General features: G+C 47.1%; 2 protein-coding genes and 1 long non-coding RNA gene across 5 annotated transcripts in view; 2 read left to right on the top strand and 1 right to left on the bottom strand.

Moving 5' to 3' along the window:
* LOC309365429 overlaps positions 1-19,844 on the bottom strand; it is a 62,550-nt gene extending 42,706 nt beyond the window's left edge. Inside the window, exon 1 of the long non-coding RNA XR_014166138.1 lies at positions 19,401-19,844. This is a non-coding gene — a long non-coding RNA (uncharacterized lncRNA). The remainder of the gene's footprint in view (positions 1-19,400) is intronic.
* Positions 1-27,289, top strand: part of LOC309363231 (uncharacterized protein) — a gene marked incomplete at its 3' end in the record, with an annotated part of 107,914 nt that overhangs the window by 71,289 nt on the left and 9,336 nt on the right. The window lies entirely within an intron of this gene.
* On the top strand, positions 739-23,293 carry LOC309364529 (uncharacterized protein). 3 transcript variants are annotated; one of them, XM_081902020.1, is made up of 6 exons: positions 739-946; positions 4,969-5,414; positions 16,803-17,521; positions 17,748-17,874; positions 19,838-20,398; positions 20,921-23,293. In XM_081902020.1, exons 3-6 carry the CDS (start codon positions 16,814-16,816, stop codon positions 21,556-21,558), a joined length of 2,034 nt encoding a protein of 677 aa, XP_081758146.1. In that variant the 5' UTR covers positions 739-946; positions 4,969-5,414; positions 16,803-16,813; the 3' UTR covers positions 21,559-23,293. The 3 variants fall into 3 exon arrangements, with proteins under 3 accessions (XP_081758146.1, XP_081758148.1, XP_081758147.1); XM_081902022.1 differs by lacking the exon at positions 739-946 and having other exon boundaries at positions 4,396-5,414; XM_081902021.1 differs by lacking the exons at positions 739-946; positions 4,969-5,414 and adding an exon at positions 13,655-13,809.

Genomic DNA, 27,289 nt, shown 5'->3' with positions numbered 1-27,289 from the left:
GAGCACATGCATTGATAATATGGACAGATTAGCTACATATGAATGAATTGCATGTTGATAGAAAATAAGAATGGATAAATATGAAGAAATCTGGAACAAATATTTAAGCAATAAGGTGGATAGTGGCGGGACATAGGGGGAGGAGAGAGAGGTGGGGAAATATTATTAATAAAGGTGTAGCCATAGGTATATCAGTGCATTCAAATCTCACTTGTCAAATTGTGTTATTACGGTTTTTGTTGTATGTGTCTTAAAAGGGGGGAAAAACCTGAGTACAAAAAGTACACTCCCCTCCCAACAGTGCGCAGAAATGGATTCAAAGGCACACTGCCTCAGACTGTCGTGGTGGAGCATAGCCCTCTTGGCCCTTTAGCTGTTTAGAGCCTCCTCCTGCCTCCATGAATTTGTCTAATCCTCCTTTAAAGCTATCCAAGTTGGTAGCCTCCATTACATCTTCCAGGACCAAATTCCATCGTTTAATGTGCTGTGTGAAGGAGTAATGCACTCTGCACCCCCCATCAGATCAACCTCTGTAGGTGATGAACATCATAGAAGTGTAGATTAGGAAGATGTCCCAAAGGCCATCTGGTCCAGTCCCCCAAAACGCAGGAAGTAAACAATCCCCAATGGGTGGCCTTATTTCCGAGTAAAGAGGACTAGGCTTGCATTGTCTCATCACTAACCACAGAGTAGAGTCCTTACACACTGTTGCATAGTTAAAAGTGCATTGAGTGGGGGGGGGGGACTGTTGTAAACGCTGAAAGAGTTAATCACAGAGAGCTGTTCGAGCCTAGAAAGGCCCATGGAGGGGAGAGACGGTAGAAGGTGGGACTTAAGGCAAGTAGAGCGGAGATGGTCGTGTTTTCCTTCCTTGGGGCGATGGGTCGAGTGTGCGCGGCGTTTCAATTCCTAGAAGGGCCGGCAATGCAAAGGCTGCAAACAGCAGGTGAGTTGAAACGGGGGAGAATGAGAGATCGGGATTCAGGGGCAGGAGAAATTGAGCAAGCTTGGGGGGAAAGAGAGACTCCCCATCCAGGGTTTTCATTGCAGCTGTTCCCAGGGGAGAGCGTCCTCCGTGTCGCTCATTCCGCTTAGGGCGGTGCAGAAAAAGGGAGAGGGGGAAAGAGGACGCAGTTCAGAGATTTGGGGTCGGGAAGAGGTCAGGATGGAGTTACAGATAGGTAGCCGTGTTGGTCTGCCATAGTCAAAACAAAACAAAATTCCTTCCAGTAGCACCTTAAAGACCAACTAAGTTAGTTCTTGGTATGAGCTTTCGTGTGCATGCACACTTCTTCAGATACACTGAAACAGAAGTTTCCAGACCCTTCTATATAGTGAGAAGGTGGGGAGGGGTATTACTCAGAAGGGTGGTGGGAATGGGTGATTGGCAGATAGCTGTGATGAGCCTGTTGGCGACTCTTAACGACTGCAATAGGTCTTACAGGAAAAAGCAAGGGGTGAGAAGGTGAAAAGTGGCTTTGTCATATATAATGAGATAAGAATCCAATGTCCTTGTTCAGACCAGGTCTCTCCATGGTTTTAAGGAATCACAAAACAGAGAAACCAGTAGGAGAACACTACAATCTCCCAGGACATTCTATACAAGATCTCAAAGTAGCTGTTTTACTACAAAGGAAAGGAATCACAAGACAGAGAAACCAGTAGGAGAACACTTCAATCTCCCAGGACATTCTATACAAGATCTCAAAGTAGCTGTTTTACTACAAAGGAATTTCAGAAATAGACTGGAAAGAGAAGTTGCTGAATTGCAACTTATCACCAAAGTTAAAACCATGGAGAAGGGCTTTTTGCAGGCGTTGATACATAGGCATTCAGTACCACCGCGAGATCTGGCCATGGGTCACAAATCGAAAACGGGTTGGAAAGGGGGAGGTCACGGAGCACAAGGCTGCTAGTAGTGGCGTGGCTATCTATGCACCAGAAGAGCTGGAAGGGGAACCCCGAGGGTCATCTAGTCCGACCCCTCTCCCTGCAGTTCAGGAGTCCTGCCCACAGCCATCCCTAGGTGGGCTCGAACTGCCAACCTTCTGGATTCACTGCGCTTCTTGAGGGCCAAATTGGAATTGGCCACTGTAGGAAACTGGATTTTGGGCTAGACGATCATGCGGGGTTCTTCTTGTGTCTTGACTCTCATAGGCAGCAAAGGGAAGAATCTCACCAGGGACCGGGGGTGCAGGTGCTCTGTTGAGGTGTTCCCAAAGTAAAAGAAGGATTGAATGCTGATTAATAAGAATACACACAGAGGCTTGAACTAGCAAGACTCTGGGAAGGGTGCGTATAATAATAATTCCTGTCCACCCTCCGGCCCAGGTTGTTTTATTCACAAAAGAACTTTTTACACTGTGTTCGTAAGAACCAATCAGATTTCCTCTGAGCATTTCAACAAACCCCACAAGTTAAACTACCAAAACTAATTAAGCACGCATATTTCTGGGGTAAACGAAACAGAACTATAGAGTGCATTTGGCAACCCCGGAGGTGATAAACAAGCAATATACATGATAAGAAGGATGGCCAGGAGGACAGCGATCATTATCACCTTCATGTGAAAATCTGTTTCCTGGCCCCAAGATTAACATATCAGAAAGGCTACATCAAAGAAACTTGTCCACTATCTTTATGGCCCAGGATGCATGCCCGGCAAAGCAACTGGGCTGTGACTTGTCAAGCAAGAGAAATGGGCAGTAGAGGAAATGGCCAGAGATGCAGAGGGTTGTGGGATTTGATCAGAAATTATTGTTGATGAATCGAACCCAGTCAACACCATGCTTTCATAGCGGACACAATGGCTTGATGTATATTTTATAATTCCTCATAGTAATCCCAAAGGATCCCCACACACTGGATATTTGCACTCCTACACTCTATGGTTGCCATTGTCGCAATTATACTTTACACAGTTGTGAGGAAGTTTTCCCCCAGGATGTTTGACCCTTTTTAATAGTTCTCTTTTCCCTCCTAGAAATACAACAACAAAAATAATTATGAAAGGCATAGTTTAAAAATAGCATATGACTTTTACCTGGTGTACTTGCTCTTGTCAGATTGAATGTACAAGGCAGGCAGGTGATACTTATGTTACTGAAACATATGAATTTGTATTCGAGACTAATCATTATCTGAGGCAGACAACAAACAGCATAACAGAGTGTACTTGCTGATCTAACAGTTAAGTCTCCCTCAACAGTTATTAACTGAACTAACAGAAAAAACTGCCTCAGAGGTATGACATCACAAGATTCTACAGCATTAACCCTTCGCATAGTATTTTGAATGCACCATTCCCACAGGCATGGGGGGTCCCTGCTAAAGGTGCCGCCTCGTTGGGGATAACGTGTGTGGCGGGAAGGGGGGGGTAGTGGTATCTCATAACTTGTGTTATTAACCAAGTCCAACTTCCACTCCAGTGGTTTTCCTAAACCCTTACTGCTGTCACCATTTAATAGCACTTCTACCTTTTACCTCCTTAACTTACCAATAACCCTGGTAACTGTGGGATGTAGGCATGGTAAGAAGCCAACCAAATAGAGTTACTATGTTTAACAAAGGTAATTAGGTTTATTATGTGGTTACTTTGATTTGGTACTATCTCTTTAAATGACCAAGCTCTTTGTTGCTGTCACATGAAATGCCAACAGCTTATTTTACATGAGCATAAGACAGCTTTGAGGAAGCAGTTACCTTACTAAAATTATTTTGCCAGATTGCCTCTTTTTTACTCCTTGTCAGTTAAACCTCACTAACAGTATAAACAATTAAAAAAAAGTTCCTTCCAGTGGCACCTTAGAGACCAACTAATTTTGTTATTGGTATGAGCTGGGCTTTTGTGGAAGCCCCTGTTTCAGCTCTCTACTCACCTATTGATTCACAAGTCTGTTTTTGCTATCCTGTCTGGGAATCTCCCTTGGCTCCCATACCAGATGTTAGATCCTAGCATCCGAAATTGCCTCAGGTATTCTCCCCCCCCCCAGCAAGTCTTCAGCTGCCCTTCCTTCCTTCCTTCCTTCCTTCCTTCCTTCCTTCCTTCTCTTCCTTCTCTTCCTCATCTGTCTTCTTCTGGCCATTCTCTGCCAGCACCAACCAATTAACTAAATCTGCTGACCAACTTCCAGCCATATATATATACTCTTCTTCTGGCCCCTTTGATCTAACCCCAGCCAATCACATTGTCTAACTGAGAATTCTAAAGCTGCAACCACCAATCAGGGTATGCATGCATTCTATCCTTCATTTGCATCCTGAGAATTCGAACTCAGCTGTCAGTTAAGGAATGCCAGTGTCAGTTACAATTAAACCAGCTTTCACCTGACCAGAAAGAAGACTTCCCCCGCCAAACACATTGCAATGTACATTGTAATACAGCTGGCAGAATACGTGACACATTACTCATTAAAATAAAGTTTAAACGCACAGGATTTCTTCACAACCCGCAAGAACGCATTCTCAGTGGCAACTCCACATTTGTGGAATTGTCCCTAGTGAGGCATACTTGTCTCCCTCACTATTAACTTTGAGGAGACATTTGATGACTGCAATATATTGTTCCTGGCAACCTTGAAATTATTAACTATAAGGACATTGGACTGCTTTTAAATGTTTCTAGGTGTTTCTAATTATTGTTACCGGTAAATGATTTCAATCTGTTATTTTATTTTATTTTTAATTGTAATGTTTTCCCATTTTGCTTTTTGCTGCCCTGGGCACATTAGGGAGGAATGAGGAGATGGAAGCTGCCTTAGACCAAGTCAGACCATTGGTCTATCTTGCTCATTATTGTCTACACTGAGTGGCAGCTACTCCCCAGGGTTTCAGACAGGTGATATTCCTAGCAGCAGTCTTTTGTATGCAAGGCCTCTACTCCATCACTGAGTTATGGCCCCAGTTGTATACTGATGCATTGATTAATACATGGGGCTGTTTGGTTTTCTTGTGCTTTGCCCTTTCCAGAGCTGGAGCTAGAGCAAGAAATAAAAATGAATTACCAGGACCCTGCAGGGCCAGAATCTTGAAAGAGTTTGAAGTCAGAAGTCAAAGAGTCTCATTTCCTGACAGCTGGGACCAGAGGTGAATTTGTGACTCGGCCGCTTCTGTGGCATATTAAGCAATATCTGGAGGGGGAGCATTTACGGAACTGGGATGTTCGGTGGAAAGCATATTTGAAGACAATGGAGTCCCCACTGGTCCCCCGTTCAAGGGAGAATAGGAAGACATTCCTGGGCTCCCTTGTTGCAGTAGCTGATGACACCCACGGGACTGAAGGAAAGGAAGCAAGCCTCCGTCAAGCCCAAGAAGCCTCAGGAAGCCTCTATTCTCTTGTGAAAGTGAAGGAAGAGATTGTGGACAAGGGCGCCATCATCCAATTCTGCTACCAGGAGGCTGAGGAACCTCGCCAGGTACGCAGTGTTGGGCATGATCAGGGCTGTCTCCTGGTTTGAGAGGGCTCTTGGTCAAATGTTCTTTGTTGGACCCGCTCGTAAGACCCCTCCTGAATCAGGCCAAAGTCCTGAATTTTATTACAGGCCTCTGGCTTTTGTGCTCACAGTGGCCCTGCAGATACTTCTGGGAATCCCACAAGTAGGCTATGAGCACAGATGCTCTCTTCCCACACTGGTGGCCTCATTTCTTACCAGACAGAGTCTGGTGCTAGCTGTGATACCGCTGTTGTCAGAGGCCGTGTGTATTCTGAATCGCTAGAATTCACGGGGGGGGGGGGGAGATGGGACTTCGGCCTGATCCATCGGGGCTCTTCTTATGTTCTTAGATGTGCTTCTGCAAGAGATAAAGTGTTGCTAATTTCCCTGGTAGGGAGGCTCTACAGTTTTGGTGCCAGGAGTCAGAGGACCCAACCCCCACGGCAGGTTGCCAGGAATGGATAAGACAAGGGAAAGTCCTTACCATCTGCTTTTATTCAATATTTACAAAGAGAGACTTGGGAATGCAGCCTCCTGGTGTTGTCCCAAGAGAATTTCCACCCGCTTTTTCTCCCTCTTCCTCATTCGTCTTCTCTTTTACAGGTGACACTAAGGGCCCTTTGCTTCTAAGCCCTTTGCTCTCCTACTTTTAAGGCTTGCTGGGTTCTGGGAGATGGTGGGTCTGGAATGCTTTCTAGTGATAACGTGTCAGCCAGCTGCTCCAGCTCTGCCTCCGCCTCTCCCATTATTTCCCAACTTTCCCCCTTATTTTCCTCTGAGCTGTGACCTCCCTCAAACCCGTGTTGTAATTCTGAACTGTCTTCTTCTCTGGAAGGGCAGACTGGGGAGGTGGTCTCCACCATTCCTCCTCTGCCCAGTCCCTGACAAAAGGACCTGTCTAATAACACCTCTAATGATGTTGGCATGCATAGTGGGATTTGCGACATCCCTTCCCTCCCTGCAGTCCCCCACATTCTACTCTCAAAATCAGTGCCAGAGGGTTGGTGTGCCCTTTGGTACAGTATGGGAAGGAGCTGCTGTGTAGGGTGGTGGGATGAGGAGAATCAGCAAAAGATTGCCCTCCTTGTTCTGTTGACAGATGCCTCTGCAGGATCAAATAGCCTCCTTCTGTTGGCATGAGAGACAGCACTAGACTTAGCGTATTGGGAGTTCCACGATTGGCAACCTTTGAATTACACGTGATCTGTGCTCTTTATGAGCTTGCAGAGACTCCTTCCTTGGAGGTTTTTAAGCAGACGTTGGGTGGCCATCTATCACTGATGCTTTAGCAGAGATTCCTGCATTGGACTACAGGAGGAGGTCTCTACCAACTTTACAATTCTGTGATTCTATCTGATGGTGATATCATTCTCCTCTTACTGTTTTCAGGGACCCAAGCCTTTAAACAATGTGGCTGTTAATCTCCCCAAGTCAAAGCAGGTACCATTACACATAGTGGCTCGAACCCACCATGGAAGTCGAGCAGGAAGCTGACAGGGAGGCCAACTTGCTAGGTAAGTGTTACTGTCTGAACAGTTGAGTCCAGAGGAAGGGAACCTTCTGTGGCCTTCCAAATGGTGTTGGGTCTCCAGCTCCTTTCTGCCACAGCCACTGTATCCAGTGACCAGGGATGAAGGGAGTTGGAGTCCAGCAAGTTCTGGAAGGCAACTGGTTCCGCATCCCTGTTTTGGTTCTGACACAGACTCTTCCGGACAAAGTAACAGCAACCAGGGCTATTCCCCCAGTAAAGGCGTAATATGTGCATATCCAATTTCTCTTCTCAATAACCTGGCTACAGCTTCTGGACCAGCCACAAGGGAAACCCCCGCTGTAGTTGCCAAGTTGTGAGGTTCAATATTATTATTATTATTATTATTATTATTATTATTATTATTATTACCCCACCCATCTGGCTGGGTTTCCCCAGCCACTCTGGGCGGCTTCCAACAAAATATTAAAAATTCAATAAAACATCAGACATTAAAAACTTCCCTAAACAGGCTGCCTTCGGATGTCTTCTAAAAGTTAGATAGTTATTTATTTCCTTGACATCTGAAGGGCGGGCGCCACAACTGGGTAACTAAAGCACACAAATGAAATAAAGACTCTTTTCATTTCTAGCGTGGAAGAATGAGGAGACAGAAGAATCCGAACTCTCAAGCTTTGGAAGAAGATGGTTGAGCACAACCCAAGAGAGAGACTTCCAGATTGCTGAGCCAGAAGAGACCCCTGGATGTCAGTTGGACCCAGAAGAATACTGTGGGAAGCATCCGGAGAAGGCAACCGAAGAGGTCTCTTTCTGTGAGAGGGGTGATAGACGACTGTCTCAAAGTACCTTCCAAAATGGAAGCCACAGCAGGCATAGGAGGAAAATGAGAGCCACTGAGGGCAGCAGAAATCTCTGCCAAAACACTGACTCCCTTGAAAGTAGGGAAGTAGAAAGGGAGGGCAAGCCTTATGCATGTGTTTACTGCGGGAGAAGTTTCAACGAGAGTTCGTCGTTAATTATACACCAGGGAGCCCACGCGGGAGAGAGGCCCTACAAATGTTCAGATTGCGGGGAAAGCTTTGCAGAGAGAGGAGACTTTAGGAAGCACACTTTGGCTCACATGGATGACAAGCCATACGAATGCTCGCACTGTGGGAAAAGTTTCCACAGCAACTCTCACCTCCGAGCACATACGAGAATCCACACTGGGGAGAAACCCTTCGACTGCACTCACTGCGGAAAGACCTTCGGCACGAGCTCACATCTGAAGAGGCATGCTCGGGTGCACACTGGGGAGAGCCCTTTTACGTGCACCGAGTGCGAGAAAAGCTTCACTCAGAAGCCGTCCCTTATTAAACACAAGAGAACCCACATGGGAGAGAAGCCTTACGAATGCCCTGAGTGCGGCAAGAGCTACCGGGATAGCTCTTGCCTGCTGAGGCACATCAGGGCCCACACAGGTGAGAAACCCTATCAGTGCTCAAGGTGCGAGAACCGGTTCATCCAGAGGTCGGATCTCATCCGGCATGAGGGGACGCACACTGGAGAGAAACCGTATGAGTGCTCAGTGTGCGGTAAAGCCTTTGGTCAGAAAGGGTCACTTGTGAAACACGAGGGCATGCACACGGGGAAGAATCTCTACGAATGCTTGGACTGTGGGAAGAGTTTCAGCCGGAAACAGTCTCTGGTTAGGCACAAGAGGACTCACGCGGGAGAAAGACTGTACAAATGCACTGTTTGCAGCAAAGGTTTCAGCACTGGTGCTTACCTGGCAATACATGAAAGAGTGCATACTGGGGAGAAGCCATACAAGTGCTCAGAGTGCGGGAAAAGCTTCTGTCGGAAACCATCCCTCGTTATGCACAAGAGAAGCCATACGGAAGAGAAGCCGAATGGCTGCTCGGTGTAAGGCCTCATCTGCAGCAGGCCTTTAAAGCAATTGAACGGTTTCACCACAAAAAAATCCCTGGAACTGTAGTTTGTGAAGGGTGCTGAAAGCTTTTAGGAGGCCCCTAATTCTCCTCACAGGCCTCAGATTCCCAGAGTGGCTTTAAAAACAGGTACCTTTCCCCAGGGAACTCTGGGAATTGTAGCTCTGTGAGGGGAATAGGAATCTCTAACAACTCTCAGTCAGCACCCTTAATAATTTCCAGGATTCTTTGGGGGAAACTGTGGCTGCCAAAGTGGAATAAGAGTGCTTTAAATGTCTGTGGCCTAAAGTTGAGATTGGAAACCATGGGCCTCCAGATGGTGCTGGACTCCCATTTCTTTTGGCTACGCTGGCTGGAGCCAAGGGGAGATGGGAGGCCGTGTGCCTCTGAATGGCAGTTGCCTGGAATCGCAGGTGGGAAGAGTGCTGTTATGCTCTGGTCCTGCTCACGGGCTTCCCAGGGGAATCTGGTTGGCCCCCTGAGAACAGAATGCTGGACTACATGGGCCTTTGGTCTCATCCAGCAGGGCTGTTACGTTCTCATGAGTTGGGGGACTCCCTATTTCAGCTTCGAAGGGGTGGGAGAAGTTTCAGTTTCATTCCAGAGCCTATGGAACACAAAAATAACCACCTGGGAAGAGGGCTGAGTTAATAAACGTGTCCCGAGGGAGAGACAATTCTGTTGTCTGAGCAGTTTCTGTAGCTGTCAGAAAATTCACATTTATTTCACCAAGTGGGCCAAAGCCCTTCCTGAGCAGGAATAACATTGGGTACTGAAAACTGAAGGGATTTTAAATAGGAAAGAAACCCCCTGAATGTGAGAATATCCCCATCTGGGCAGATCGCATTGGAAATAAGCCAGACAGGAGGCATCACGGTTCAAATACACATACTAGTCATGGAAAGGCAGTTGAGGAGGGCATGTAGCAGGACCAGTGAGGGGTGTGGCCTGGGAGAAGGGGTGTGGCCTCGGTGGCATTCCAAGGGTCATACAGCTGGAGGGCTGGACGGCCAAAGTTTGTTCCTGGCTCTGAGGTTCCACATCCCTGACCACTGATCCTGCTAGCTAGGGATTATAGGAGTTGTAGCCCCAAAACAGCTGGGAGACTCTAGTTGGGGAAACCCTGATTTAGATTCTCTGCTATCGGTGTATCCTCAAAATTTCACTGGGCTTCTCTCAATCTCAATCTCTGTGTGTCTCTCCATCTTGATAGTTCTACTGTCCTCCAATCTCCCTTTGCTTCTCTCTAATCTTCCCCTATTTAGTACCCTCCAGAAGTTCTCAGACTGCAACTCCCAGCAGCCCTGATTACTGGCCATGCTGGCTGGGGATGATGGGAGTTGGAGCCTAAACGTATGCTGCCGCCAGAAATGTTTCCAAATCCACTACAGTGGTACCTCGGGGTTAAGAACTTAATTTGTTCTGGAGGTCCGTTCTTAACCTGAAACTGTTCTTAACCTGAAGCACCACTTTAGCTAATGGGGCCTCCTGCTGCCGCTGTGTCGCTGGAGCACGATTTCTGTTCTCATCCTGAAGCAAAGTTCTTAACCTGAGGTACTATTTCTGGGTTAGCGGAGTCTGTAACCTGAAGCGTATGTAACCTGAAGCATATGTAACCCAAGGTACCACTGTATCTCTTTTTTAGCAACGTCGCTCCCTCCTGATTTCTCAAGGCTTGAAATGTCATAGCACACCACTCCGGCACCAATCGTTCTCCTGTTTACACTTCAGCTCATATTTGGGGCCTGCAGATGCATGGAATGTGCTAGAACACAAAATGCCTCGCCAGGACAGCTGCCAGCTCTCGATTAATAATCAACAGAATATATTGCTAAAGTTTACCTATTTCCATCTACCCAGACCACCTTTCAGGCCTAGGTCCCAGGAGGCAACTGAACAAACCAAATGTTAAAAATAATAATACTTAAGTTACCACTTTGCCATAACTGCCTGGCAAGAGACGTTGACCATGAGACTAGCTCCCTCTCCCCCTGCCAACTCTGGCCACAGATGAGTGAGGTAGCCGTGCACCAGAACCAGCATGGCCTAGTGGTTAGTGCAGTGGTTCTCAAAAGGGTGTGGCAGGAAAGGGTGGCAAGTGCGGTAGGAATATTCAAGGACAGTCAAAGAAACATTTTAACTTTTCATGGTAGTATAAAATATAAAGAACAGACTATAAAGAACACACAATGCTGTTTTTAATTGAGCAGAAAAATGTTTGGAGTGGCCAGTTTTGACATATTTTTTATTCTGAAAGTGCGGGTCAGTCACTGAAAAGTTTGAGAACCACTGGATTAGAGTGTCTGACTGGGAGATGGTTCAAATCATCACTCGGCCATGAAGCTCTCTGGGTGACCGTGGGTCAGTCACTTCATCTCAGCCTAGCCCAGTGGTTTTCAACCAGTGTGCCGTGGCACCCTGGGGTGCCTTGAATGATGCTTAGGGGTGCTGTGGGCAACACTGCCTCTGTCCCTCTTTCCTTCCCTCCCTCCTCTGATGCCCTCTGGAGTCTCTGCCTCCCAAAGGCTTGCACAGCTGTTTGTTGCAGCAGCCTGGCTACAAGCTCCCCAGGCGAATGGTGCCTCAGGGGGTGCTTCCCAGGCCCCTGTAGGGCACTGTGAGAAGCCACCTCTCTTTAGGGGGGGGGGCAGCTCAAAGACAAAATGTGGCAGCTACAGCTGCCCAGAGGACTCCTAAGGAGAGGGGAGAAGATAGAAGGCTGAGGCAACGTTCCACAAGGGAGGATTCGAAAAGGGGTGAGGGGCTGCCAGCTCTACAGGCAAGGGGTGACACAACTGGGCTCCTGAGCCCCACAGGGGTGCTGCAGAAATATGTAGTTGGTCAAGGGAGCCATGGACCCAAAAAGGTTGAAAACCTCTGGCCTAGCCCACCTCCATGGCCAGACTGCCTCTGTGGCTGGTGAGGCAGTCTCCTCAAGCGACAGGCTGGGGGGCAGCTGGGAAAGGTGGCAGTCCAGCCCCACAAGAGTGTGCTGCTCGCTGCCTCCTATGCTTGTTGGCCTCTTTCTCCATCGCCCCTTGATCCTCTCCAGCCTCTTTTTTTTCTCCCTTGCTACCTTCAGATTAGGGACGTGGGTGGCACTGTGGGTTAAACCACAGAGCCTAGGACTCGCCGATCAGAAGGTTGGCGGTTCAAATCCCCGCGACGGGTGAGCTCCCGTTGCTCAGTCCCTGCTCCTGCCAACCTAGCAGTACGAAAGCACAAAGTGCAAGTAGATCAATAGGTACCGCTCCGACAGGAAGGTAAATAGCGTTTCCGTGCGCTGCTCTGGTTTGCCAGAAGCGGCTTAGTCATGCTGGCCACATGACCGGGAAGCTGTACGCCGGCTCCCTCAGCCAATAAAGGGAGATGAGCACCGTAACCCCAGAATCGGTCACAACTGGACCTAATGGTTAGGGGTCCCTATACCTTTTTACCTTCAGGATGCCAGGGCTTCCCTGGGCCACTGTCAGTTGCCTCAGGTGGTGGTGAAGGAGGAGCAGCCACCATGCCTACCTCACAGGGTCATTGTGGGGATTAGAGGAGGCGGAGAACTCTGTACACCACCTCCTTGAGCCTCTGGGTGTGGTGTGATATAGACACAATAAATAAATAAAATTATTGCCACCCTGTAGACACCTATGCCCAGATGTTGCTGTACTACAGCTCCCATCCCTAACCATTGGGCTCTGCTGGCTGGGAGTGATGGGAGTTGGAGTCCAACAACACCTACAGGACACAACATGGGCTAGCTCCGATCCAGGATATCCCTGTGTTTGCGTTTGCAGAACGATTTCTCTACAAGATACTTTTTCCGGATCAGTCTCTTGTATTCCAGGTGTGATCAAAGTGAGCTTTAAAACAAGAAAAGGAAATAATGAAAAGGTTTCGGTAAACATGCTGGTGGAAAAACTGCAACGTGGTTGGACTCCAACTCCTGCGATTCCATAAGGACATAGGAAGACACTTGTGGATCAGTGGAATGGCATCCTGGTCTCTCAGAGGCCAACCAGGTGCCTATGGAAAACCTACAGACGGGACTGAGTCCCAAAGCCCAAAAGCTTCCAGCACCTGGTATGCAGAACCATTGCTACCTCTGACCATGGAGGCAGACCACAGCCATCATGGCTAGTAGCTGTCCTTCCTGTAATCTGTCCTGAATCTGTAAAGTGAGAATCACAGAATTCTAGAGTTGGAAGGGAGCCTGGGGATCATTTAGTCCAACCCGCTGCAATGCAGGATTATACAGCTGTCCCATATGAGGATCAAGCCTGCAACCTTGGTATCAGCACCAAACTAACCAACTGAGCTATCCAGGACCAAGTTTTTCTTTGTTCACTTTCTTTTGTTTATTATTTATTTCATAGAATTTATATATTGTAGGGGGGGGACACACCTCATAGCGCTTTACATTAAAAATAAAAATATCACTTACCGTGATTTATTTATTTTTACAACCGTAATGCAAAACATACAGAGAAGTTAAAGCCACAACAGAGTAAAGCACATTAACACTCATGCAAGTTTCTTCTGCATCTGTCTTATTTCCTGTCCATGGTCAGGATGGGAGCTGTAATCCAACACTCTCTCAAGGGCCAGATGTTTCCCTGATCTAAGAAAACCCCACCCCCGTTTGATCGCTTTTGCCTCAATTTCATGTATATAGGGGCCGGGCTGCCTTGTTCCTTTCCTGCTTTTATGCCATGTCCCACCCGGACTCTTAGGGGTTAAACTGATAGAGAGAGGCGTTTCCTAGACGGGCACTCTCCCCCACCCCCAAGGTGTGCTCAATTCTTTTTCCTGTTTCTCCTTGGCCAGGTGGGAGAGGCTCTTCTCTCTCCGTTCCGCTTACTTTTTCTCTCTCTTTTTTGCCTTCTCAAATTTTTGGCCATTTTGGATTGCAACATCCGAGGGGCTGCAAGGGATCCTGCAAGTGGAATAATAGTAATAAAAAAAGGTGAGCGAAGAGGGGATTGTTTTGGGGAGAAAAGTTGTGAATTGGGAAGGAAAAGGCAGAGAAGTATCAGCTGGAGGTAAGTCTAAGCAAAAGACGGTTGCTTAATGCGGAGCCGTGTGGTTCAGTGGTTAAGGGACTGAGCTACAACTGGGGCAGGCGGGGAACCTGGGTTCAAATCGTCACCCAGCCACGACGCTGCCTTGGTGAACTTGGGACACTATCTCAACCTAACCTTCCTTTTTAGCTTTTTTTATTAAAAAATATATGGATGTGGAAGTGATTGGTCGTATGCTGATTTGAACTTCCTGGATGAAATGTGAGATAACTGTAGAATAAGGATCCCAATCTCCTGCAAGTGTGTGCCACGTAATTTTCGTTCCGCACGTTAGATTCATAGAACTGTTGGAAGGGACTCCAAGGGTCATCTAGTCCAACCCCCTTGCAACGCAGAATTCAAACCTAAATAACCCAGACAAGTGGCCATCCAACCTCCACAACAGCTACAGAAATGTACATCAGGCAGAACTTTAAAGCTTGCAGAAAAAAAAAGAAAAAGGAATTTTTCCAGGGTGGTCAGGGAAATAAACACTCCAAATAAGTACATCCGCAACTCGCATCCGGGACCAGGTGGCTGAGAAACCCACTGCAGCAGGAGAAGAGGGTTGCCCATGGCTCTTTGACATCAAAGCCAAGAATGGGCTATCTCAGAGCCATACTGGATCAGGCCAATAGCCCATCTAGTTCAGCATCTTGTTCTCGCTGTGGCCAAGCAGGCGCCCAGATAGAATACCCACAAGCAGAATCTGAGCAGGAGAGCCCTGTCCCCTCCTGTGGTTTCCAGCAGCTAGAATTCAGAAGCATCTCTGCCTCCCAAGTGTGGAGGCGGAGCAATAGCCATCTTGGCTAGTAGCCCTTGAGAGCGTTTTCCTCCTTGAATCTGTCCACTCCTCTTTTAAAGCTGTCCAAGTTGGTGGGCATTACTGCCTCCTGTGGCAGTGAGTTCCATAGTTTATGCAATGGCAAAGAATCAATATCAGGCAGGTTCCTTCACTGAACTGTTTTAAGTGCCTTATAAATACCTACTTTGTTTAAGCAAGTCCACTCAGGCGTGTAACCTTATTGCATATATATATATATATATATATATATATTTGCTTTCGTAGATTTTCACGGGTACAGGAATGCAGGTTTTGGTGTCCTCGGGTGTCTTCCCGTGTAAAAGTTGGGGTGTCTAGGCGACGTTTCGACGAGGTCTCACTCGTCATCTTCAGGCTGGTGCTTTCGGCTTCTTGTTACTGGAACAGAGCTCCAGTATATATATATACACACACACACAGTGGTACCTTGGGTTAAGAACTTATTTTGTTCTGGAGGTCCGTTCTTAACCTGAAACTGTTCTTAACCTGAAGCACCACTTTAGCTAATGGTGCTGCCCTCCGCCACACAATTTCTGTTCTCATCCTGAAGCAAAGTTATTAACCCGAGGTACTATTTCTGGGTTAGCGGAGTCTAACCAGAAGCGTCTGTAAACTGAAGTGTCTGTAACCCGAGGTACTGCTGTATGTTTGAAAACATATACATATGAAAACAAATATATCCCATGCTCCGATTCATGGGAAGGGACCTTCTGGGCCAATGTCCAATTTCCAACACGATTACGTTCTATTGATTCAGACCTTTGGTTCATCTGGTCTACCCCAGGCCTACGCCTGCAGGTGTCCCCAGATGCTGCTGGATTCTAAATCCCATCCTCTGATCACTGTCCAGACCAGCTGGTGCTCATGGGCATTGGAGTCCCAACAACTTCCGGGAGCTCAGAGCTTCTCCACTCCTGATCACAATGATTTTCGTCTGTTCTTGGAGTCAGCTTCACTCTTATCAGTTCAGCAAATTTCCCACTTGCCTTGTTTACTCCTCTCCCACTCCTCTCTCCCTCCATGCTTTTGCTTTCTGGGATGGGTCATTGAACTCTGAGAATGCTTCTTGCTTGCCTGCAGGGAGGATAGAGAAGGGTGTGTGTGTGTGTAAATTTATCTTGCTGTACAAAGGTAAAAAATTTGCTCATGGCTTTGCTCATGTTTGCCTCTGGTCCCACCCACCTCTGACATGTGGCTCAGAAGGGAATGCAGCCTTCAGAATCCCCACCTCTGCACTAATTTCCTGGTTCAGAAGGAGCATGTGCCAATGACTGCAGTAATGGGAGAGGGTGGGGGGCTGTTGCCCTGCCTCTTGGGTCATCTAATCCAACTGCATGCAAAGCATTTTCCTGAACTACTAAGCTGTGGCCTTTTCCCGTAGATGTGCAATGCTTGTGCACAGTTTACGCCTCTTCCCTTGAGGCCACGGTGGGGGAATCGGTGCCACTCCAGACATGGTTGGGTTATTTCTATTTACTTAACAAAATTGACATGCCTTTTGACTGAAAAAACACCTCGAAGCCATTTACAAAAATATACATACTATACTGTATGTCTGTAGAATGTATATCATTGGTCATCCTGGCTGAGGGTGTGGAACATGGACAGGGGTTTTTATTTTTTGTATTTTTTAACTGCAAGTTTTAAAACCATAAAGGCTGGTACTAATAACAATAATAATCCCCGTGACGGGGTGAGCTCCTGTTGCTCAGTCCCAGCTCCTGCCAACCTAGCAGTTCGAAAGCACATCAAAGTGCAGGTAGATAAATAGGTACCACTCCGGCGGGAAGGTAAACGGCGTTTTGGTTCGCCAAAAGCAGCTTAGTCATGCTGGCCACATGACCCAGAAGCTGTATGCTGGCTCCCTCGGCCAGTAATGCGAGATGAGTGCTGCAACCCCAGAGTCGTCCGCAACTGGACCTAACGGTCAGGGGTCCCTTTACCTTTACCTTCATACATACATACATACAACAGGAGGGCTGCAACCCCACCCCCATCTCTGATGTAACAGAACAGAGGAGTTTCCTCAGTTCACAAGTATTGATGGTTGTTTGCTTTCCATTCTCCGTTCTGCAGCCAGAATAACAATGGAAGACAAGAACTTGACAGGATCCTTCCAAAAGAAGAGATTTGAGGCAGGAGGGGAAGACCCCCAGGTTACCCCCATTGGGGCCTTGAGAGAGTTTCAGGCAGGGACGACCCTGCGACAAATTAAGCCAGAGCCGGAGGAGCAGTGCTGGGATGCCCAATGGCAGCAGTTCCTGAAGACGATGAAGAGCCCTCAGTCAGGCTGGAGAACTCCGCAGATATCCAAGTTCACACCAGAGGAGGATTTGAAGGACTCCCAGGCCTCGGGGAAGACCGTCGCCATGGGCAACCAGTGGCCTACAAGGGAGTGTGTGGCCCAAGCCCTGCCAGGCCTCCCAGGAGAAGTCCAGGAGGCCCATCAAACTCTGGACCTTTCCGTGAAAGTGAAGGAAGAGGTTCCGGAGAAGCAAGCTCTCAGCTTGGAGATGCGCTGCCTACGCTTCCGCCATTTTGGCTACCGGGAGGCCGAAAGGCCCTGGGAGGTCTTGAGGCAGCTCTGGGAGCTCTGCTGTCAGTGGCTGACACCTGAGAGGCACAGCAAGGAGCAGATCCTGGAGCTGGTGACCCTGGAGCAGTTCCTGACCATCCTGCCCCTGGAGATGCAGTGCTGGGTCCGGGAGCGCAACCCGGAGACTTGTGCCCAGGCTTTGGCCCTGGCGGACGAGTTCTTGCTGAGGCTGCAAGAGGCGGAGCAAGTGGGGAAAAAGGTCTGAGATATTTTTGTAATTTCATAAAATGTTGGACTCCAGGTCATGAACCTATGTCGGTCGTGTCCATTGACGTCACTGGGTCTACTCTGAGTAAGGCTAACATTGGCCGCCACCCAAGGTTTCCCCCTGAGCCTGCTGACACCTCCGTCTTCTGTGTGGACGGTGCCATTTAACTTGCATAAGCGACTTCATCTCACCGGCTGCGTCTCTCTTCCTGTTTCAGCTCCCGGAGCCTTTTCATATAGTGACTGTTAAGTCCCCCAAATCAGAGGAGGATCCCTCAGATGCTGTGGAGCTTCTTTTCCCTGCGGAGGTGGCCCGGGACAATGAGGAAATTGCCAGGTTGCTGGGTGAGGATCCCCGTGTCCAAATCTCATGGTTGGGTGGCCTCTGTGGGGATGATTCCTGTGCTGGCATTGGAACTGCCTTTGCCGTCCTGGTGCCCTCCACATGTGGGACTACAGCTCCCATGGTGTGCAGGCCAGGATAATAGTAGTAGTAATAATAGTACAGTGGTGCCTCGCTAGATGAAAAGAATTCGTTCCGCGATTCTCTTCGTCTAGCGGTTTTTTCGTCTTGCGAAGCAAGCCCATTGACAGCTTAGCGGATTAGCGCTACAGCTGTCAAGCGGCTTCCAGCGATCAGCTGTTAAGCGGCTTATCAGTGGAACAGCTGATAAGCGGCTTAGCGGCTTAAGAAAAGGGCGGAAAAAGCGGAAAAAACCCGCGGGGGGATGCAAGATTTTTTTCGTCTTACGAAGCAAGCCCATAGGGAAATTCATTTTGCGAAGCGCCTCCAAAACGGAAAACCCTTTCGTCTAGCGGGTTTTCCGTCTTGCGAGGCGTTCGTCTTGCGGGGCACCACTGTAATAGTAATAATAATAATAATAATTTATTTATACCCGTCCCATCTGGCTGGGCTTCCCCAGCCACTCTGGGTGGCTTCCCACAAAATATTAAAATACATCAAACGTTAAAAGCTTCCTTAAACAGGGCTTCCTTCAAATTAGGGGGGGAGTAGTGCTCCAGCAGATGGGGAAACCTGCGACCCTCCGCATGTTGCTGGGTGCCAAGGGTGCTGCCAGTGAATGTACCCAGCAGAGAGTTATTTCTTTATTGTCCAAGCTGACACTTATAGTAGTTTCCATGGCTCAAAAAAAAACCACACACACCAGCCTAGTGTCTAGACAGCTATTCCTAGACCTGTGCTTTATGGAGCAGTTGCAACAACAAGAGACCACAATACCTCCACCAGTTTATGTACCATTCTCTGATAGGCTTCACACATGTACCTGGAGACTTCCCCAGTTAGCAGAGCCAGTGATCAGGCATGATGGGAATTGTAGTCTGGCCATGTCTTGAGGCCCACATGCTCCCCAGCGCTGCCACAGAGTAAGACGTGTGGTCTCCCAAAGGTCTGTCTTTGACCCTGTGCTTTTAAACTAGATTATAAACAACCTGAAGTTTGCGAGGAGCCTTGACGTTTGGCCAGGTTTGGCCGTGGTACCAAATTATGGAGGGTGGTAAATATGGAAAAGTTGTGATGAGCCCCAAAAAGATCTCTCCAAAGTGGGCGAACGGCCAATGAAATGGCAAGTTCTGTTTGGTGTAAGTATGAAAGTGATGCATGTCGGGGCAAGAAATCCTAGCTTCACATATGTGCTGAGTGGTCTGAGATTCTAGATACAGTGGTACTTTGGGTTACATACACTTCAGGTTACAGATGCTTCAGGTTACAGACTCCGCTAACCCAGAAATAGAAATCGGGCTCCGGCGGCACGGCGGCAGCAGGAGGCCCCATTAGCTAAAGTGGTACTTCAGGTTAAGAACAGTTTCAAGGTTAAGTACAGACCTCCGGAACGAATTAAGCACTTAACCCGAGGTACCACTGTACTGAACAAGAGAAGGATTTTGGGTTCATTTTGTGGATAAATCGATGAAGATGTCCATCCAGTTTGCAACAGCTTTGAAAAAAGGCAAATCCCATGTTGGGCAATCATTGGGAAGTGAGCAGATGTAAAACTGCCAGACTTATTAGAAACCTATAGTGCAACCATACTTTGAATACTGTGTATAGTTCTGATTCTCAGAAAATATATTGTAGAACTAGAAATGATCATTATTTTTTAATTTATTACCTGGCCTTCACCAGCAGGTCCCAGGGCTAGTTACCACTATTTAAACTTCAAAAGTCAAATATTACCATCAAAGGAATAGGGTCAGCTCTGAAAGCACATGTCTTGGGGTGTCAGAGGGCAGGGTAAAAATTCAACATTCTCCCCACAGATTCCTCAGATCGTTCTTTACCCCACAGGCAATGCAGAAACAAAGGGAAAGGAGGGAGATCTTCCATTGCAAAGATCAAAGCAAGCAGAATTCAACTCAATACCTTTGGGGAAAGCCAGAGACGACTTGCTCCATCATGACAATCGAGGCTGGCTTTTGACTCACCAGGGACTAGAAACATTCCAGCAGTCAGTGCCTCGTGAGGAAGTGGACACCATCGTATGTGACAGCCCTGTGAAACAGGGACTCACTGAGAGTGAAAGAAGAAATATGTGCGTGGACTGTGAAAATCTGTGCCATAGCTTCAACTTTCCCCAGAGTCAGAGGATGCAGATGGGAGAGGACCCTGACCACTGCAGTCTGTGCGGGAAAGCCTTGAGGAGCGGCCCCTCCCTCGCTGCACGCAAGGGGGCTTTCGCAGGAGAGAAACCGTACCGGTGCTCTGAGTGCGGGAAGAGCTTTGGCTGGAAATCGTCGCTCACTTCACACAAAAGGATCCACACAGGGGAGAAGCCATACAGGTGCTCCGAGTGCGGGAAGAGCTTTGGGATCAGCTCCCAGCTGGTGAGGCACAAGAGAATCCACACAGGTGAGAGAAACTTTCCCATTGCCCCGACTGCGCTAAGCACTTCAGCCAGGTAGCCTCTCTCTCCTGACACACGGGAAAACCGCCACGGGGGGGGGGGGGAATGATCTGAAATATCATAGCTTGAATTGGTTTTATTGTGGATTGTTTTATTTGATGTGTTGTAAAGCGCTTTGAGGCTTTTTCTTTAAAATATAAAGCGGTATAGAAATGAAATGAATAATAAGGATACTTTCATTGCCAAAAGTAAAAAATGGCACCTCGGCATTCCATTGTGGCGACCGTAGCCTAGGTTTAAGGTGCCATTTAGCAATTAACTGATAGATATCTGAGTTTTTAATCCTGCCATGGAAGGATGTCATCAGCAGGGCTTCCTCTCCCACTAATAAGGCTGAAGGGGGCTGAAGCACAAGATGGTGGTTGTGGAGCCTTGGTTTCCAGTATTTTCTCTTGATTATAATTATATCATCACTCCCCTCACCCTGGAAGAAATCCAGTTAACCGCTCCACCTGTTTCTTTGTTAGATCATTTGGTTGCAATGCCGTCGCACAAGAAGAGGAAGATAGATTTGGAGTGCCGCATTTTCAATAAGAAATGGACACATGACTATTTCTTTGTGGAGCTGAAAGGCATGCCCGTGTGCCTCATTTGTGGTGAGGCCCTCTCCATCCTGAAGAAGGCCAACCTGCAGAGGCACTACAGGACGAAGCACATCCAGTATGAGGAGTTCCAAGGGCAGCTGCGCGAGGAGAAGGTCAAGGCGCTGAAAATGGACCTGCACGCCCAGCAAGGCATCGCCCCAGAACCAAGGAAGGAAATGGACAGCGTGGAGCAAGCCAGCTTCGTGGTGAGCGAGCTGGTCTCCAAAAAGCTTCGCCCGCTCTCCAGAGGCGAGCTGGTGAAGGAGTGCATTGTGGCCACCGCCGCTCTCTTGGCCCCAGAGAAGCTGAAGCTCTTTGAGAGCGTGAGCTTCTCTCGCAGGAGGGGGCCAGCTCACAGCAAGAACTCTACTCGGGGAATGGAGGGGTCTCTGGCAAGGGATCCCCGGAGCCCCCGATTACCAGAGGTGAACTTGGAAAGCCAGCTGCTAGCGGCCACATTGTTGATGCCGCCAGGCAAAAGTGAGCTTGAAAAAGAAACACAGCCACAAGTGTCACACTGAAAAGCTGCTGTGTTGAATGTTTATCATTATTTTATATATATTCACTTCTTTTTCTTCTTCTTAAGTTCTTCATCATCAGAATTTTATCATTTGTACGCCACCCATCTAACTGCGTTGCCCTACTACTCTGGGTGGCTTCCAACAAAATATTAGAAACACAAGAGCCCTCAAACAGTTAAACCTTCAGCTATGAAGTTATATAATTTTTACTTTTTTATCTTGCAGATTATAGGAGATGGTTCTGGAATTGGTTGGCTCTGCCTAACACTTCCTCTTGCTCTGCCAAGCAATGGGCATCAATCCCCACTGCTTCTGTTTGGACCCCACTCCCCACAAAATAGATTTTTCCAATGGGTCACTGGCCTTTCATTTAACAAATAACGAAAGGTTCCCCACAGCAGAGTGTTTAAGTGTAAGCTGGTGCCAAAGGTTCCTTTTTATCCTTTTTTTCTTCTGTGAAAAAAGGTTCCTTTTTATTCCTTTTTTTCTTCTGTGACTGACCTTCAAGAAAGCGACCTGGTGGTGAGGCAGGGATTGGGTGATCTTTCCTCTTCGAGGCACAGTTTGTTCCTTTGTACGTTCAAACATGAAAAGTAAAAGTGGGCCAGCACAACAAAATGGTTACAGAATATTTACCTGGCGAAAGGCTGGCATCCTGTGGCCCCTTCAGATGTTGTTAGATTTCAACTCGCGTCTTCCCTCGCCATTGGCCATCCTGGCTGGGACTCATGGGAGCTGGAGTCCAATGATCTCTGAAGGACCACAGGTTTCCTTGCGTCTAGGTCCACAAATGCCGGGGACAATTCAAATCCCTCCCCAGTCGTGAAGCTGATTGGGTGACTTAAAGCTGGTCACCATCTTTATGTGAAACCTCCCTCACAGGGTTGCTGTGTGCATGAAAGCAATATATATTGCAGCGGCATTGATGAGGGAAGTGTGCAACAGAAATGTACTTCCTAGGTAAAAAGACAGGAAATAGTTCTGAATCTGATTGGGGGAAAAGCATTCCTTGTCTCCATATAGCATATAGCAGGACTACGGCCCATGTGTTGTTGAACTCCAGTTGAAGTCCCAGCATCTGGTTCCTCAGCCCTCTGCACTCTCTCTCTGGAAACCTCCAGCTGCCAGGTGACAGGAACCAGCCAATGCCTTATAGTTCAGAAACAGACTGCCAGGAACTGGGATGGCAAGTTGCCAATCTGGGAAACTTAGGCAAGCATCAACATATTTGGTTTCCATGCTTATGAATGTTGATTTGGATCAGATCGTCTGAGGTGTGGAAATATTAGGGGAAATATCTGCTTGACACCACCTTGGGATAGTTTTGACAGCAATTAGGGGAACTGGGAATATTTCTAGGTCCATCAGGGTTGATGGACCAGCAAATAGCTAGAGAGGATTAAGGTGTGTGTTGGTGGGGTGGGGGTGGAATTAGGCCTTGTTTCTTGTGTGGCAGATAAGAGATTCCATAGTTCTTAAGGGTGAAAGTTTGCTGCCTGTCAAAATGATGCTTGAGCCTTTTTTTTTTCCTTTCAAAAAACCAAAACAAAACAACCCAAACATGGCAGCTGGTCTAGTCAAGCAGGAAAATATAAGGTTCATTTGTGAAGTTACCTGTTTAGCTCCGAGCTTTGTTTACATCTGTCCTTTTTAGCAAACAAATCTACATAATTGTTGGTGGCTGTCAATGTTCTTGTCAAATAGAACTAATTAAAAGTTTTTACTGTTAAAAAAAGTTGTGAAAAATACTTTCAGCTGAAGTTGCAAACACACTGATCCTGATCCCTGTACAGTCATACCTTGGTTCTCGAATTTAATCCGTTCTGGGAGTCCATTTGATTCCTGGAACCGTACGAGAACCAAGGCGCGGCTTCCGATTGACTGCAGGAGCTTCCTGCACTCAATCAGAAGCTGTGTCGGACATTCGTCTTCCAAAACATTTGAGTTGCAAGGCGTTTGACATTCAAGGTATGGCTGTATTACATATGCACTACAGTTGGGTTGAAACAGTTCTCTTTACACTTACCTGATTTGCACTTAATAATTTATAATAATAATTTATTATTTATACCCCGCCCATCTGGCTGGGTTTCCCCAGCCACTCTGGGCAGCTTCCAACAAAATATTAAAATACAATAGTCTGTTAAACATTAAAAGCATCCTAAACAGGGCTGCCTTCAGATGTCTTCTAAAAGTCTGTTAGTTGTTTTTCTCTTTGACATCTGGTGGGAGGGTGTTCCACAGGGCGGGTGCCACTACCGAGAAGGCCCTCCGCCTGGTTCCCTGTAACTTGGCTTCTCACAGGGAGGGAATCACCAGAATGCCCTCAGCGTGGACCTCAGTGTTTGGGCAGAACAATGGGGGTGGAGATGCTCCTTCAGGTATACTGGATCGAGGCCGTTTAGGGCTTTCTAAAGGTCAGCACAACACTTTGAATTGTGCTCAGAAACGTACTGGGAGCCAATGTAGATCTTTCAAGACTGGTGTTATGTGCCAAGGGTGGAGGAATTCATACCTGGGGGGGCCAATTGCACATGTGGTCTGTGGTCCTCAGAATCCACCCCACCCCCTTCCATGGCTCTGCTTCGCACCTTAGCCAGCCGGGATGTCCCTTTAAACTCCTGACAATGCCTCCTCCTCGCCTGGATGGAGGGGAGAGAGTTGTGTGTGCATTTGTATCTCAGATATATCCTTCCCATACAAGGCAAAACTGTTCAAACTATGGCACTACATCTTTTTTTGCTTTAAAAAGAAAGCATTTAAAGAAGGGTTGTTTTTAAAATTTATTGCTTTATTTTTCACAACTTAATGCAAAGAAAAGAACTTCCCCTTTTTCCAGCCAGTGTGGTGTAGTGGTTAAGAGTGGTAGTCTTGTAATGTGGTGAACCAGGTTTGTGTCCCTGCTCCTCCACATGCAGCTGCTGGGTGACCTTGGGCTAGTCACACTTCTCTGGAGTCTCTTAGCCTCACTCAACTCACAGAGTACAGTGGTACATACGCTTCAGGTTACATACGCTTCAGGTTACAGACTCCGCTAACCCAGAAATAGTACCTCGGGTTAAGAACTTTGCTTCAGGATGAGAACAGAAATCGTGTGGCGGCGGCACAGTAGCAGCGGGAGGCCCCATTAGCCAAAGTGGTGCTTCAGGTTAAGAACAGTTTCAGGTTAAGAACGGACCTCTGGAACAAATTAAGTACGTAACCATAGGTACCACTGTATTTAACAACAAGTACTTGAAAGACCCAGGGGACGCAGGTGGCGCTGTGGGTTAAAGCCTCAGCGCTTAGGACTTGCCGATCAAAAGGTCGGCAGTTCGAATCCCTGCGGCGGGGTGCGCTCCCGCTGCTCGGTCCCAGCGCCTGCCAACCTAGCAGTTCGAAAGCACCTCCGGGTGCAAGTAGATAAATAGGGACCGCTTACCAGCGGGAAGGTAAACGGCGTTTCCGTGTCCGGCTCTGGCTCGCCAGATGCAGCTTTGTCACACTGGCCACGTGACCCGGAAGTGTCTCCGGACAGCGCTGGCCCCTGGCCTCTTAAGTGAGATGGGCGCACAACCCCAGAGTCTGTCAAGACTGGCCCGTACGGGCAGGGGTACCTTTACCTTTACTACTTGAAAGACCAAACCGCGATGTAGCCGTGCTCTTTTCCATCCCTTTCCAAGAACTGCAACAATCTGTTCCTCCAATTGGTTCTCCCTTCACTGCAGTCAACTGAAGGCAACCAAGTATGCCCTGGGGGCCCGATCTTTCTCACTGCCAATGAAAATGAATGAATAGAAGGAGAACCTATGCATGTGTCACTGACACAAAAACTTTGGATATGCACTCTGTAAAATAATGAAAGTTTACTTCCCCCTCCCCCCTCTATCCCCACTTCTCAACTCCCCAACCTTATACTGTATGCAACATTATAGTCTGTCTGTGTGTGAATTTTGATGATATCCAAAGTAACAGAGTAGCTTATAGCTAAGAAGCAAAATAGCTGTTCTAGGTGATAGTTCCTTTTTATGTCCAGACTCTTGGTATTCAAAAGAACCTTACTTTCGTAAACATATAACTGAGAAAAATATATTTACAATCTCATGCTTATTGAAACATGGGCATGTTCTCACTTGAATTGTCTTACAGTTTCTTACAAAAGGTTTTTACTTTCACCTCAGCAGTAATTCTGTTTTTGAACTTTTGAGCAGTAATTTTTATCAGCATTCAGTGATCTTCCACTGTTTCACTTCAGACAGATCACACTGACACACAGTAGTATCCTGAGACATCTCTCTCAGCAGCACTTCTCCCTCATGCACAGAGAGAGAAAAGAACAGAAAAGCAGTTAAAAACAACAGTTACTGGAATAACAGTCTCAACAGAATGGAATGCCTCCCTCATGTGACTAACACACATGAGGGCTACTGTCAAAGGAAACTCCATCTTAAAACATTCTCATTTATGGAAATTGAACCATCATCCTTAGCACTTTCCCCAGACTTAGAGAAACCAGCGAGCCTTAAAACTAGGAGAGCAAAAAGCTCAAAGACAGAGGGCACTTAGCGGCACCCATAGAGGAGATGATTATGATGATAGCTCCATTGATGTCAGTGAGCTTATTCTGAATAAAACAACCCATTGCTTTGTAGACCTCAGATCTCCAGAGGAGGAAATAAGGGGATTTGTGTCAGGGAACAGCTTCCAAACCCTGCTGCCAATGCATTCTCCTCCTAGCTACACTTGCTATTCACAGTTCATTGTCTTCTGGATCAGTGCCTTAATCTTTTGTAGATTCTGTATATCAGAGCATAGCCATTGAGGTGTCCCCAGATGTTGGTGTCCAGTTCCCATCAGCTTCAGCCAGCTGGGATGACAGTCAAGGATGATGGAAGCTGTAATCTGGACCTCACCACCTGGACTCTGCTGCCCTATATAATTCCCATTGAAACAAATGTGAAAATAAATTTTGGACGCTATAGATTTATCTGGTCTGGTGCATGCAATGTCTTTTGTTTTGCAGCTGCATGATTTGTGCTTGTATAGTGGTGGCCATTGGCTATAAACAATAAAATTTATAGATACGGTAGATTGAACTGCAAAAAATAAGTAATAAAATAATAAAACTATTATTATTTTTTTGGTCCTCACTCCCAAATGGTGTGTGTGTTTTTGCTTATATTGGGGGTGGGGTAGGGGTGGAGAAGTATGAAGGCAAAAACTGCTCCCCTCCTCTGCTAAATGGATGCAGGAGACCAGAGGCAGCGAATGAAAAAGCAGGGAAAGACAAACCCTCCAAGTGCCACTATTTTCCAGGGATGTCCCTGATTTAGAGAAGCCGTCCTGGTTTCTGATTTGATCCCAGAATGTCCCGCTTCTCCTTAGGGTCTCCTTATTTTCATTGAAGAAATGCTGGAGGGAATGGAGTTATCCGACCCCCGGGCCCTCTGAAGGCAATCCTGAATAGGAAAGTTTTTTAGGAAGGAAGTCTAAACAGTTAAATTTGAGAAAATTAGGATAAGATTGTATATTCGTGTTGAAAAATTAATAAAAATTATTTTTTAAAAAAAGGAAAGTTTTTTAATGTTTAATGTTTTATTAAGTTTTTATACATGTTGGAAACTTCCCAGAGTGACTAGGGCAACGTAATAAGATGTGTGGTGTATAAATAGTAAAATTATAGTTATGGAATGGGATGTCCCTATTTTCATCAGATTGGGTCGGTTGCTGGAGCTAAGTGATTGCATGATCA

Source organism: Podarcis melisellensis (assembly GCF_964234715.1).
Source record: "Podarcis melisellensis genome assembly, chromosome: 2".
Classification (NCBI taxonomy): domain Eukaryota; kingdom Metazoa; phylum Chordata; class Lepidosauria; order Squamata; family Lacertidae; genus Podarcis; species Podarcis melisellensis.
The sequence above is the reverse complement of the archived record's forward strand: the minus strand, read 5'-3'. Positions and strand labels throughout refer to the sequence as shown.